Here is a 15,161-nt window from a genome sequence, read left to right as displayed (position 1 = left end):
CGTCTCTGATTTCTGTTAGGGAGTGTAATCTTTGTGCCATTCTCACATTGACAGCTAGTCTCCTACTTAAAAAAAAACTCTTGAAATTAAATACCCGGTTTTCGAAGTATTGCGCCTATTAGCTGTGGTTTTAAGTTTTGTGATTGAACAATCGCCATTATACATGTCAAATGGACTATTGTTAAATCATTTAGATATCAATAAATAGATCTGCATCAGTGCCTAACATCAGTAAACATGTCAGTGGTTAAAATATGGCCACTGAAAATTCATCTTTGCTCTAGAAAAAAATATCATTTTTTCCCTAAAAAAATAATTCGTCGGTTAACTTCTTTATTGTTTATGTGATTATATTCACATAATGTTATGCATGCATATTATGTTCGTATTAAATAACGAAAATATCATTTTTTTAGTGAACGAATCGTTCGTGTTAACTTCGTTAAAAGCAACCCATGCTTTGACAAAATTTAAGTTTTAAAGGGGGATAACTCTAACGTCAGTGCCACACTTGGTGACCGATCACAAACAACATGTCGGACAACCATGGTCAGCGTCAGCTTGCAACAACAACAATAGCTGTCGGTTGATCGAATTATTGCGAATTAGACTTCCTTTCAAGTTTAAAGAGTTTCAAGGTGTCGTGTATATTCAAGGATACTTCGGATTCCGTTTCAATATGTAAGAACTATGGGAACGGATCACTCTTGTCGAGTATCGAAAAACTGGGTTTGACAAGTGTCAGAAGAGGAGAAATATTCTCAAAACCAGGTAGGCTTATTTTCACATTTTATAAAGTAGCTTTTGTGTTATATCCTTGTTGTGGTATGGTTAACAATAATAATGATATAATGTATTAGGTTTTGTTACATACTTTTCTGGGACATTATACAAAATGTAGTATTAACATAGATCGAATGTCATATGATGACGTCAATCAGATCTCAACAATTGGCTTAATTGTTTATAACACTTTACTGTACAGTGGACTAAGGTATTCAGCACAGTATTGAATTGATCGATCCCGTCTCATTTAATTCGCGGACTTGAAGAGAACCTAATTATGTTGGCCAACCTACTGCACTGCAGTACTATATGTATACAATACAGTAAAAATAGACTTGCCATAGTCTGTAGATCTAGACCAAGATTTGAGGAAAAAAGAAAATCGACTTAACCATACATGTAAAATTAAGGGGAGAATCTAGAAACTTACAGATTGATGAATTTTGTGTCTGCTTAAAAATGCTAGAATTCTAGATATCTATATTAAGATTTTTGAAATTTGACTTCATTTGGAATAGTAGATACAGCATTCAAAGATATATAGAGTACATGGGTATACTCATTAGACAAATACAAAAATGACTTTAGAGCTCTTGATTTCTGATTTTCACTATTTTAACATCCCAAAACAGACCTTATCATAGTTCTGATTTTCACTATTTTAACATCCCAAAACAGACCTTATCATCGTAAAATTTGAAGAAACACACCATAGTCAAGTCAGCAGTTCTCGTTCTTTATTGAAAAATAGCAAAAATAAAACATAAAAGTGACCTACACGTTAATATTAGAAGTATTAGTACTATTACCAGGTAATGGAGATTTCCCCAGTGAATGCTATACCGGTATAATACTGATACAGAAGTTAATGATTTTCCCACCATTTTGCTTACATATATTTCAAAGGAAACTTCATTATATATATACAATGAATAGATCGATAAACAATATTTATTCATAACCACTTCCCACAGAATTACAATTTATTTCTTAATGTAAGATACACTACATGTGTATCAAAATACATACCCAGATAATGGGAATGGGGGGTGTATAAATTAGCACAGATGACTTTTTGTTTCCACCGGTATTAGATACTTGCTACAAAATAGAAATGATTGACTTATATAATAAAAATAATAGTAGATCCAAATCTCAGGGGAAAAAACAACTCCATATATATATAACATACAAGCATGTAAAAATTAAAACGACTAACCTGATGGACACTACACAACTGATACAACATTATGTCATAATGTGAGTCCTCACACCTCAGCAACTCCCCAAGATCTGCTTTTCGAGGAGACAAAGACAACAAATTAAATTGTCGCCAACATTGAAAATGAGGCAGTATTAGACATGACTGTAAAAGGAAACTTTCGTACGATTACTCAATGTGCAACACCACATTTACATAACACATTACTAACATAAAGACAAGTTAGTACTAGTAACATGCAGATAGACAGTTTCATAGTCGCACATGTACACCTGTATATGGTAAAACGATCGGAACGCCCATATTAAAGTAATATTATTACAGTTTTACACACTGTTACCTAAATTCATAAAATTATATATATAATTATTCAGATGCAAATCCCACAAATTTAATAAAATTCATTGATACTATGATATTGGATGTGATAATAATTAGAATTCTGGCAATTAACATATATTGAGGTAAGAAATCTTCAAGTATTTTTTTAAACGAGCAAAGATTTTGGTGATAGCTGTCACATAACCTAAGAAAAGTTGTCTAATACATCATATGCACATAAATTGATGATGCATAAAAATATGTACACAATGGATGTCATGAATGCAATGAAGAAATGAATGTATTTTTATAACGCTCACTCACTACCATACTGAAGTTTAAGGAAGAGAAGGGTTACATATAGGCTTTGTTTGATGCCCTATATTTTTGCGTGTTTTTGCAATAAAATTTGTTGAAAATGATATTCAACTTGAAATGAACTACACTGTAAACCAATTCCTTTGTTTTATAGTCCAAGATTTGAAGAAAAACTAAAGGCCAGACTGGGATTGATCTATGCTGTTGGATTAAGACATCAGGGTTACTATCATCACAATGGACCGAAGTGTTGCGTAAGTTGAAGTTTTACATTGATGTTCTTTTCTAATTCTTGAGAAATGTACCAATCAAGGTTCATTTTCTCAGTGTATGCAGATAATCATTCTCAATATTGGACCAGTGGTATTTCACGGAAGGTAAAGACACTGATTGACTGGTGTCTCAGTTTAGATTTGACACCATTCAGCCTGTTGATCAATATCACGATAACACAGCTCTCTTATTTCAGCCTATGACTTACATAAACTCTTAATTTTTGTTTCCATCCGACCTCCAACTAAAATCCCTGCAGTAATGCACCCCTCGACATCTTTTCCAACTTCCCAACCCGTAATTCCCATCAGAACCTACCCTACTATCCTCACCTCACACTAACATCGCACTCCCACCTCAACCTAACATTCTCATCCCACCCCACCTGTTCCAACATCACACCCACCATTTCCAAAATCCTTCTCTTTCCAGTCATTCTTTTTCCAACATTCCCCCTCACAAACACCAACTTTCCATGACCTCCCCTTCTCACCCAAAAGTTTCCAAAATTCTCCCTGCCCCCACTCCACCATTTCCAAGGTCCTCATCCTCCCTGCCCCCACTATTTCTGAGAAACCCTAACATTTTCAACCATCTCCCCTTCCCCCTCCACCTTTTCATACTCTCTCACTCTGTACTACCCTCCCTACCACCCCTTCTCACCATTTCCAAGATCTTTCCCTTCCCTTCCCCACCCTACCTCCCCTCCCCAACTACACTTCCCCTTCCCCGACCCCCCCCCTCCCCCTCCCCATATCCAAGCTCCTCGCCTTACACGACCCCTACCAAATCTAACACCTCCTCTCTCACTCCCCCTCCCCACCTCTCCATTTCTAATACCTCCTCTCTCACTACCCCTCCCCACCTCACTATTTTAAACACCTCCTCTCCCCTTTCCAACACCACTCCCACCTCTCTCTCTCCCCTTTTCTTACACCTCTCCAAACCCTCTCCTTCACCCCTGTCAAACACCTCTTCTACCCCTCTCCCTCACCACTCCCTCACCCCTTTCTAACACCTCTCCCACCTTTCTAACACCCCTCTCCCACCCACCCCTTGTCTTTCACCCTTTCCAACATCACTCCCACCCTTGTCCCTCACCCCTTTCTAACACCCTCTCCCACCCTTCTCCCACCCCTCTCCCACCCATCTCTCTTGCCCCTCTCCTGCCCCTCTCCCTCCCCTCTCCCACCCCTCTCCCTTGCCCCTCTCCCACCCCTCTCCTACCCCTTTCCCTTGCACCTCTACATCACCTCTCCTACCCCTTCCATCCCTCTCCCACCACTCTTCTGTCCTTCTCCCAACATCACCTCTCCTACCCCTTCCATTCCTCTCCCCCCCTCTCCCACCCCTCTCCTACCCCTCTCCCATACCTCTTCCATCCCTCTCCCACCCCTCTCCTACCCCTCTCCCTTGCCCCCCCCCCCCCCCCCCCCCCCCCCCCCCCCCTCATCACCTCTCCAATCCCTCTCCCACCCCTCTCTTTCCCCGAGGTTTTATCATGCTCCATTCACATTTAATTGCCACAAGAGCTGTTCCACGACAGATTAAATCTACCTTTGTAGCCAGTATTATGTTTTATACAATAATGAGAGAACAACAGAAAGGCTGTGTATATATACCGGTAGTATATCTATTAATTACTCAGGAAACAATACATATTCCTGTAAGTATACTGAATTCAGGCCAGATTATCTAGCTTAGGTTAAATAATCCTTTGTGTGGAAGTTATAAGGAAACGATCTTGTGCTTGTTGTAACTTTTTCAAATCAACTTTTTTTTTAAAGACAAATGAGTTAATGCTGCATGATATGTCTGCCATGTGTCTGACAGATGTAAAATTCTTTCTTTAAAAGAGATCTACTCAATAACAAAGAGGCCTAAGAGTCAAAATCATTGGCAAAAAAGAAAAGGTCACAACAAATGGCTGCCCAGCTGTATTTGTATACCGTCTAGCTACATTCAAGTTCATAGAGGTATTAAAAGTAATTCTTCTCCATAACAAAGAACCCTAGGGTCATGATATGAGGTCAGTTAGGTCACAGTGACCTAATAATGTATGTTAATGTTATAACCTAGCCCCCTGAAATGTCTGAAAATAATTATTATACACTGGGAGTAAAATGTTCAGGTCCCTGTGAGTAAAGCATGGTGACATCAGTAAAGCATGGTGACGAGCAAGTAAAGCATGGTGACGAGCAAGTAAAGTATGGTGACAAGTCAGTAAAGTATGGTGACAAGTGAGTAAAGCATGGTGACGAGTCAGTAAAGCATGGTGACGAGTCAGTAAAGCATGGTGACGAGTCAGTAAAGCATGGTGACGACCAAGAAAAGCATGGTGATGAGTGAGTAAGGCATGGTGACAAGTGAGTAAAGCATGGTGACATCAGTAAAGCATGGTGACGAGTCAGTAAAGCATGGTGACATCAGTAAAGCATGGTGACATCAGTAAAGCATGGTGACGAGCAAGTAAAGTATGGTGACAAGTCAGTAAAGCACGGTGACAAGTCAGTAAAGCATGGTGGCGAGTCAGTAAAGCATGGTGACGAGTCAGTAAAGCATGGTGACATCAGTAAAGCATGGTGACATCAGTAAAGCATGGTGACGAGCAAGTAAAGTATGGTGACAAGTCAGTAAAGCATGGTGACATCAGTAAAGCATGGTGACGAGCAAGTAAAGTATGGTGACAAGTCAGTAAAGCACGGTGACAAGTCAGTAAAGCATGGTGGCGAGTCAGTAAAGCACGGTGACGACCAAGAAAAGCACGGTGACGTGTGAGTAAAGCATGGTGACGAGTCAGTAAAGCATGATGATGAGTCAGTTAAGCATGGTGAAGAGCGAGTAAAGCTTGGCGACGAGTCAGTAAAGCATGATGACGAGTCAGTAAAGCATGGTGATGAGTCAGTAATGCATGATGACGAGTCAGTAAAGCATGGTGACGTGTCAGTGAAGCTTAGTGACAAGTGAGTAAAGTAGAGTGACAAGTGAGTAAAGTAGAGTGACAAGTGAGTAAAGTATGGTGACGAACCAGTAAAGCATGATGATGAGTCAGTAAAGCATGGTGACGAGTCAGTAAAGTACGGTGACGAGCGAGTAAAGCACGGTGACGAGCGAGTAAGGCATTGTGATGAGCGAGTAAAGCATGGTGACGAGTGAGTAAAGCATGGTTACGAGTCAGTAAAGCTTGGCGACGAGCGAGTAAAGCATGGTGACGAGTCAGTAAAGCATGATGATGAGTCAGTAAAGCATGGTGATGAGTCAGTAAAGCATGGTGACATCAGTAAAGCATGGTGACATCAGTAAAGCATGGTGACGAGCAAGTAAAGTATGGTGACAAGTCAGTAAAGCATGGTGACATCAGTAAAGCATGGTGACGAGCAAGTAAAGTATGGTGACAAGTCAGTAAAGCACGGTGACAAGTCAGTAAAGCATGGTGGCGAGTCAGTAAAGCACGGTGACGACCAAGAAAAGCACGGTGACGTGTGAGTAAAGCATGGTGACGAGTCAGTAAAGCATGATGATGAGTCAGTTAAGCATGGTGAAGAGCGAGTAAAGCTTGGCGACGAGTCAGTAAAGCATGATGACGAGTCAGTAAAGCATGGTGATGAGTCAGTAATGCATGATGACGAGTCAGTAAAGCATGGTGACGTGTCAGTGAAGCTTAGTGACAAGTGAGTAAAGTAGAGTGACAAGTGAGTAAAGTAGAGTGACAAGTGAGTAAAGTATGGTGACGAACCAGTAAAGCATGATGATGAGTCAGTAAAGCATGGTGACGAGTCAGTAAAGTACGGTGACGAGCGAGTAAAGCACGGTGACGAGCGAGTAAGGCATTGTGATGAGCGAGTAAAGCATGGTGACGAGTGAGTAAAGCATGGTTACGAGTCAGTAAAGCTTGGCGACGAGCGAGTAAAGCATGGTGACGAGTCAGTAAAGCATGATGATGAGTCAGTAAAGCATGGTGATGAGTCAGTAAAGCATGGTGACGAGTCAGTAAAGCATGGTGATGAGTCAGTAAAGCATGATGATGAGTCAGTAAAGCATGATGATGAGTCAGTAAAGCATGGTGATGAGTCAGTAAAGCATGGTGACGAGTCAGTAAAGCATGGTTACGAGTCAGTAAAGCTTGGCGACGAGCGAGTAAAGCATGGTGACGAGTCAGTAAAGCATGATGATGAGTCAGTAAAGCATAGTGATGAGTCAGTAAAGCATGGTGACGAGTCAGTAAAGCATGATGATGAGTCAGTAAAGCATGGTGATGAGTCAGTAAAGCATGGTGACGAGTCAGTAAAGCATGGTGACGAGTGAGTAAAGCATGGTTACGAGTCAGTAAAGCTTGGCGACGAGCGAGTAAAGCATGGTGACGAGTCAGTAAAGCATGATGATGAGTCAGTAAAGCATGGTGATGAGTCAGTAAAGCATGGTGACGAGTCAGTAAAGCATAGTGATGAGTCAGTAAAGCATGATGATGAGTCAGTAAAGCTTGGCGACGAGTCAGTAAAGCTTGGCGACGAGCGAGTAAAGCATGGTGACGAGTCAGTAAAGCATGGTGATGAGTCAGTTAAGCATGGTGAAGAGCGAGTAAAGCATGGTGACGAGTCAGTAAAGCATGATGATGAGTCAGTAAAGCATGGTGACGAGTCAGTAAAGCATGATGATGAGTCAGTAAAGCATAGTGATGAGTCAGTAAAGCATGGTGACGAGTCAGTAAAGCATGGTGATGAGTCAGTTAAGCATGGTGAAGAGCGAGTAAAGCATGGTGACGAGTCAGTAAAGCATGGTGACGAGTCAGTAAAGCATGGTGACGAGTCAGTTAAGCATGGTGACGAGTCAGTAAAGCATGGTGACGAGTCAGTAAAGCATGGTGACGAGTCAGTAAAGCATGGTGACGAGTCAGTAAAGCATGGTGACGAGTCAGTAAAGAATGGTGACGAGTCAGTAAAGCATGGTGACGTGTCAGTAAAGCATGATGATGAGTCAGTAAAGCATGGTGATGAGTCAGTAAAGTACGGTGACGAGTCAGTAAAGCATGGTGATGAGTGATTAAAGCATGGTGACGAGTGAGTAAAGCATGGTGACGAGTCAGTGAAGTATGGTGACGAGTCAGTGAAGCTTGACGACGAGCGAGTAAAGCATGGTGACGAGTCAGTAAAGCATGATGATGAGTCAGTAAAGCATGATGATGAGTCAGTAAAGCATGGTGATGAGTCAGTAAAGCATGGTGACGAGCGAGTAAAGCATGGTGATGAGTCAGTAAAGCATAGTGATGAGTCAGTAAAGCATAGTGATGAGTCAGTAAAGCATGATGATGAGTCAGTAAAGCATGATGATGAGTCAGTAAAGCATGATGATGAGTCAGTAAAGCATGGTGATGAGTCAGTAAAGCATGGTGACGAGTCAGTAAAGCATGGTGATGAGTCAGTAAAGCATGGTGATGAGTCAGTAAAGCATGATGATGAGTCAGTAAAGCATGATGATGAGTCAGTAAAGCATGGTGATGAGTCAGTAAAGCATGGTGATGAGTCAGTAAAGCATAGTGATGAGTCAGTAAAGCATGGTGATGAGTCAGTTAAGCATGGTGACGAGTCAGTAAAGCTTGGCGACGAGCGAGTAAAGCATGGTGACGAGTCAGTAAAGCATGATGATGAGTCAGTAAAGCATAGTGATGAGTCAGTAAAGCATGATGATGAGTCAGTAAAGCATGATGATGAGTCAGTAAAGCATGGTGATGAGTCAGTAAAGCATGGTGATGAGTCAGTAAAGCATGGTGACAAGTCAGTAAAGCATGGTGATGAGTCAGTAAAGCATGATGATGAGTCAGTAAAGCATAGTGACGTGTGAGTAAAGCATGGTGATGAGTCAGTAAAGCATGATGATGAGTCAGTAAAGCATAGTGACGTGTGAGTAAAGCATGATGATGAGTCAGTAAAGCATGGTGACAAGTCAGTAAAGCATGGTGACGAGTCAGTAGAGCATGGTGACGAGTCAGTAGAGCATGGTGACGAGCAATCAAATTTGTTCAAATGAATTTATCGTATACAAGAGCAATTCTAACATTCTACGAAAACAATGGATCAACTCTTTTTCACACAGTATATATCTTACCTTGACAGACTTCATAAGCATAAATGTTAAACCAAGGATTTATCTGCTGCACATTTGAAAAGATTTATTCCATATTTTTCTGTGGTAATTTATACAATTACCTACACAATATCGCCCCCACTTACAATAGTAGGTTATAGAGCAATTGTTTGTTTGTGTATCCGTTTGAAGCACAAATGTTTAATTATATAATTGTGATCCCCTCAACAGATTTAATTCATATTCTCACCAGAACATCATGGCATCAATGTTTGCATCTCATATTTGATGATCATCATTCATAAATCTAGGTTAAAGGGTCACAGGTCACACTTGACAGCTCTTAAAAATCATAACATGACCTTATATAATCACATACCCCTCCTGATGATTAGGTAGGGTATATCTGTCCCCACTAATGTACCATCATAAACTGTCGAGTGAATGAAAAACATCAAATTCGGTTCAGTTATAGCCCTTAATGCCTTACTTTTCATTTTTTATCCATTTTCGAATTTAATATTTTTTTTTCAAACTGATGAGTATTTTCTTACTTTTAATGTTTTTATCCAAAGTACGCCCTTTCTGAAATTCACTTAATCTTTAATTTTAAAACAGAATGTTATTCATGAATAAACCCTCCCAATCTTTTACTAGTAAAATTTTCCACAAGGGGAATGGGCTACAAGTTTGAGGAAATATATTTTGATGATGATTTGTGGGTTTTGGTTAATTTAAAAAGTTTCATCTTAAAAGAAAATCTCAAACATAATTAAAATTAAATAAACAGGTAATTAAAAGGAAATTGAAATTCTGAATACAAATATGTATAGATATACAGTGGATTTCTGTTTTTGTTGGACCTATATAGTTTAAATTCAGAATGCAATTAGTTATTTTGTGTTCCTAGTTTTCCCAAATGGTAGCAATGTAATAAGTTTATCAATGTACGACTTTTAAATTTGGACGTCAAAGGTTTGGAGTGAATGGTAATGTATACATAATATATACAATGATCTGTTTGCATTTCTAGACTCAGTGTCAACATAATAGGTAGTTAAATGTATAGCAGTGTAAAAAGCCACCGTGGAGGTTTAAGGCACACAGGTTACCGAGAGTGGGCGAGCGTGAAGCCAAACTCGTAGACAAGTCGTCGGGAAATGGACTTTAGTACTTATTTATAGCCAAGTTTATTTTCATTGTCAATGGAGTTTTATAAAAACCTTGGATTTAACATCAATCTGTGAACTGGTTAGTGAAAGTTTTTCAATTCAGACATGGATGTTGGATGGTCCTGTAGGATTTCATAGAATCATACCATGTAAGTATATATGTAACACTGGGTGGAACAATTTTGATATTACATAAAAGTATTGTGACTGATTTGTGATGTTTATTTCTTACTCTGATAGGAAACTTTCAAATAAGTTAAGTTAAAGTTTATATACATATACCCTAAACTTTCCAGTCGTGGCCTACCCAGTATATATCCTGATCCTTTTATTTATTTCATGTAGATTACCGGTAGCCCAAAGGTCTACAACTTGTTACGGTATAAATATAACAATATGAAAAATACCAGGTACTTTAACCAAATTAGCCTAGATTTTAACAAAATCTATATTTAAACATTTAAACTTAAACTGATAGATATCCGATCCTGCTGGTTGATCTATTTAACAGGTACAGTTCAATATGTCTCTCTCCTAGTAAGTTATAAACTGTCAGTAAGAGCTGGTAGTCGGGAGTAAATCACATGTCACCGGTACAGACAATATAGAGTCATTCACTGATATTTTCATAATGGTCATATCATACGCTGTTTCTAAAAACTACTTATCAAGAATAGCTTGTTACTTATGGACTTAATTTGCAGGATTTGTGCTGGACATTTTGTAAAAGGGGCCATTTTGAGATTAAATGTGGTCCCTCTGTATAGTTTGAATGAACTTCCAGAAAGTATCTTGTATGCTCCTAAAAGCAGTTAGGCTGAAGGGACTGTGCTTCAACACAAACTCTGAACTGGAATTTTCACAGTAACATATTTGTAGAATTAAAAGTTGTTGAAGTTTGAATAGATATTAGTTAATTATTATTAAGTTATTAGCGATTAAAATTGGACTCTCTCATTGCAGATCTATCAATTTAATCTAAAAGTGATATAAGATTTTTACATGAGTTAAATACATGTACATGATTATATTTGTTCAGAGAGGTTTTGAATCACAACTCATCTCAAGTGTCATGCACCAGTAACTGGGTTTGTTTGTTTATTGGTCGAATAGTTTCGCCTCCAGGAGTGAGGCTTCATCAGGTCTGGTGAAGCTTGAGATGTGTTGTGATTGAAAACATCTCTAAATTATATTTACGATCAATTTTATCACCCTTTTGGTATCCCTCTTACCAACCAATATACATTAAACTGACATTGGCTCTACTTAAGAGTTTAATTATATTTGTGAAACTCTGCAAACTTATTCATTATCAACTTCATATCAGCACTGTCTCTAAATCATACGTCACCGCTTTCACATCTTTCTTCTGCCAGTTGGGCTGATATGTACAGGTCATTTATAACCTAATAAATTCATTATGCGAGTTTTAATGAAAGTGAAAGTTTGAAAGTACATGTCCTTCACAGAAACTTTGTCTGGTGAACTGTCTAATACACATGAAGTATGACCAGGATCAAGTATCGATAAATCATCGATAAATCATCGATAAATCATCAGTACTGAAGTGTCAGCAGGTGCTACATCTCGGATAAAGAGTACTAAAATCACTTCAAAATGGGGGAATGTTCTGTTGTTATTTTAGATACAAAACTAACATTTGCATACTTTAAACTAGCCCCCCACCCCCGAAGTCTTCTAATTTTATCTGTTCATTTTCAAGTCAATAAACAATTGATTACACCCTGAAGAAACTCTGTTGTACTCAGATAGATATATTTTGCATTTAACTAACTTCTGTGTATAAATTAGCAATCATTATTAGGCTACAAATATTATTTATTCCCTGAAAACTTTAGGGTGAGCATATACTTGCCGCGTTGTCTGTCCGTCTTTCTGTCTGTCCTTTTTTGTGCCACAATCCCTTATTAGCTCACCTGGTCCGTCGTCCGTCCGTCCGTCCGTCAACAATTGACTTCTTCTTCCTAACCGCTGATCAGAATTTGATCAAATTTGGTCAGAAGCATCCCTATGGGTAGGGGACTCAAAATTGTACAAATGATGGGGCTGGGCCCCCAGGGGCCTGAGGGGCGGGGCCAAAAGGGGTCAATTTTGCTTTATTGATATAAACAACTTCTTCTCTGAAACCGAGCAATGGATATCACTCATATTTGCCTGGTAGCATCACTATGGGGTGAGGATTCAAAATTGTACAAATGATGGTGCTGGCCCCCCAGGGACCTGAGGGGCGGGGCCAAAAGGGGTCAATTGGGCTATATTGATATAAACGACTTCTTCTCTGATACTGACCAATGGATATCGCTCATATTTGCCTGGTAGCATCACTATGGGGTGGGGATTCAAAATTGTACAAATGATGGTGCTGGCCCCCCAGGGGCCTGAGGGGCGGGGCCAAATGTGGTCAATTTAGCTATATTGATATAAACGACTTCTTCTCTGAAACCAAGAAAGGATATCACTCATATTTGCCTGGTATCATCACTACGGGGTGGGGATTCAAAATTGTACAAATGATGGTGCTGGCCCCCCAGGGACCTGAGCGGCGGGGCCAAAAGGGGTCAATTGGGCTATATTGATATAAACGACTTCTTCTCTGATACTGATCAATGGATATCGCTCATATTTGCCTGGAAGCATCACTATGGGGTGAGGATTCAAAATTGTACAAATGATGGGGCTGGCCCCCCAGGGGCCTGAGGGGCGGGGCCAAATGTGGTCAATTTAGCTATATTGATATAAACAACTTCTTCTCTGAAACCAAGCAATGGATATCACTCATATTTGCCTGGTAGCATCACTATGGGGTGAGGATTCAAAATTGTACAAATGATGGTGCTGGCCCCCCAGGGACCTGAGGGGCGGGGCCAAAAGGGGTCAATTGGGCTATATTGATATAAACGACTTCTTCTCTGATACTGACCAATGGATATCGCTCATATTTGCCTGGTAGCATCACTATGGGGTGGGGATTCAAAATTGTACAAATGATGGTGCTGGACCCCCAGGGGCCTGAGGGGCGGGGCCAAATGTGGTCAATTTAGCTATATTGATATAAACGACTTCTTCTCTGATACTGACCAGTGGATATCGCTCATATTTGCCTGGTATCATCACTACAGGGTGGGGATTCAAAATTGTACAAATGATGGTGCTGGCCCCCCAGGGACCTGAGGGGCGGGGCCAAAAGGGGTCCATTGGGCTATATTGATATAAACGACTTCTTCTCTGATACTGACCAATGGATATCGCTCATATTTGCCTGGTAGCATCACTATGGGGTGAGGATTCAAAATTGTACAAATGATGGGGCTGGCCCCCCAGGGGCCTGAGGGGCGGGGCCAAATGTGGTCAATTTAGCTATATTGATATAAACAACTTCTTCTCTGAAACCGAGCAATGGATATCACTCATATTTGCCTGGTATCATCACTACGGGGTGGGGATTCAAAATTGTACAAATGATGGTGCTGGCCCCCCAGGGACCTGAGGGGCGGGGCCAAAACGGGTCAATTGGGCTATATTGATATAAACGACTTCATCTCTGATACTGACCGATGGATATCACTCATATTTGCCTGGTAGCATCACTATGGGGTGGGGATTCAAAATTGTACAAATGATGGGGTTGGCCCCCCAGGGGCCTGAGGGGCGGGGCCAAAACAGGTAAATTGGGCTATATTGATACAAACGACTTCTTTTCTGAAACCGAGCGATGGATATCACTCATATTTGCCTGGTATCATCACTACGGGGTGGGGATTCAAAATTGTACAAATGATGGTGCTGGCCCCCCAGGGACCTGAGGGGCGGGGTCAAAAGGGGTCAATTGGGCTATATTGATATAAACGACTTCTTCTCTGAAACCAAGCAATGGATATCACTCATATTTGCCTGGGGTGGGGATTCAAAATTGTTTAAAGGAAGGAGCTGACCCCCAGGGGCTAGAGGGCAGGGTCAAAAGGGGTCAACTAGTCTTAACAAGATCTTCTCTGAAACTAAGTAATATGGATATCACTCACATTTGTGTGGTAGCATCCCTAAAGGGTCGCGCCAAAAGTCAATTTCATTTCATGGATTAATGCACTTTTTGGCATTTTTAGCATTAAAATAAAACCAATGTACATGTACCCATATAAAATGCTTATGATATATATTGACATAGCAATACCAGCGACAAATATACTGAAGCATCATTCTTGTTTCATATCTCTTGAAACCAGGTGAGCGATACAGGCCCTCTGGGCCTCTTGTTTACAGAGTTACTGCCCTTTATTAAAAGTTTGTGTCTGGAGCTGACATTGCCCACAGTTTAGAAAGGACCATGAAACTTGATGTGTACAGCTAGGCATGAAAATGATGTGCAGTGTAATAGATTCAAGGCCTGAAACCATTTATTTTATGAGTTATTGCCCTTTGTTAAGTTTAAATAGATGTCAATGAAACCTAAAGCTGACATGTGCATTTAGAATTAATCTGTGAATTATGCCCTTACTTTCATAGCTGTCAAGCATAAATAAGTGTCGAACATACATGTATATTAATAGATGTCAGACATATATGTATGTAACATGTTAAAGCATTAATAGATGTCAGACATACATGTATGTAACATGTTAAAGCATTAATAGATGTCAGACATACATGTATGTAACATGTTAAAGCATTAATAGATGTCAGACATACATGCATGTATGTAACATGTTAAAGCATTAATAGATGTCGGACATACATGTATGTAACATGTTAAAGCATTAATAGATGTCAGACATACATGTATGTAACATGTTAAAGCATTAATAGATGTTGGACATACATGTCATAGTTATCTTCAATAAGCCCTCTCTCCAAGTGTAAATATCTAGTACCATAATTATCTTCAATAAGCCCCCTCTCCAAGTGTAAATATATATACAATAATTATCCTCAAATAAGCCCCTTTCCCTAATGTGAAAGTTTATTATGTTTGA

At 39.9% G+C, this 15,161-nt stretch overlaps 1 protein-coding gene across 1 annotated transcript in view; it reads left to right on the top strand.

The window, feature by feature from the left end:
• The first annotated feature begins 525 nt into the window (after window positions 1-525).
• LOC117334246 (cytosolic carboxypeptidase 1-like) overlaps window positions 526-15,161 on the top strand; it is a 52,549-nt gene continuing 37,913 nt past the window's right edge. Inside the window, 2 exon segments of the mRNA XM_033893754.1 lie at window positions 526-771; window positions 2,802-2,901. Coding sequence (XP_033749645.1) covers window positions 2,885-2,901 — 17 coding nt within the window. The 5' untranslated portion in view covers window positions 526-771; window positions 2,802-2,884.

Source organism: Pecten maximus, chromosome 9 (assembly GCF_902652985.1).
Source record: "Pecten maximus chromosome 9, xPecMax1.1, whole genome shotgun sequence".
Lineage (NCBI taxonomy): Eukaryota > Metazoa > Mollusca > Bivalvia > Pectinida > Pectinidae > Pecten > Pecten maximus.
This window is presented reverse-complemented; position numbering and strand designations above follow the sequence as displayed.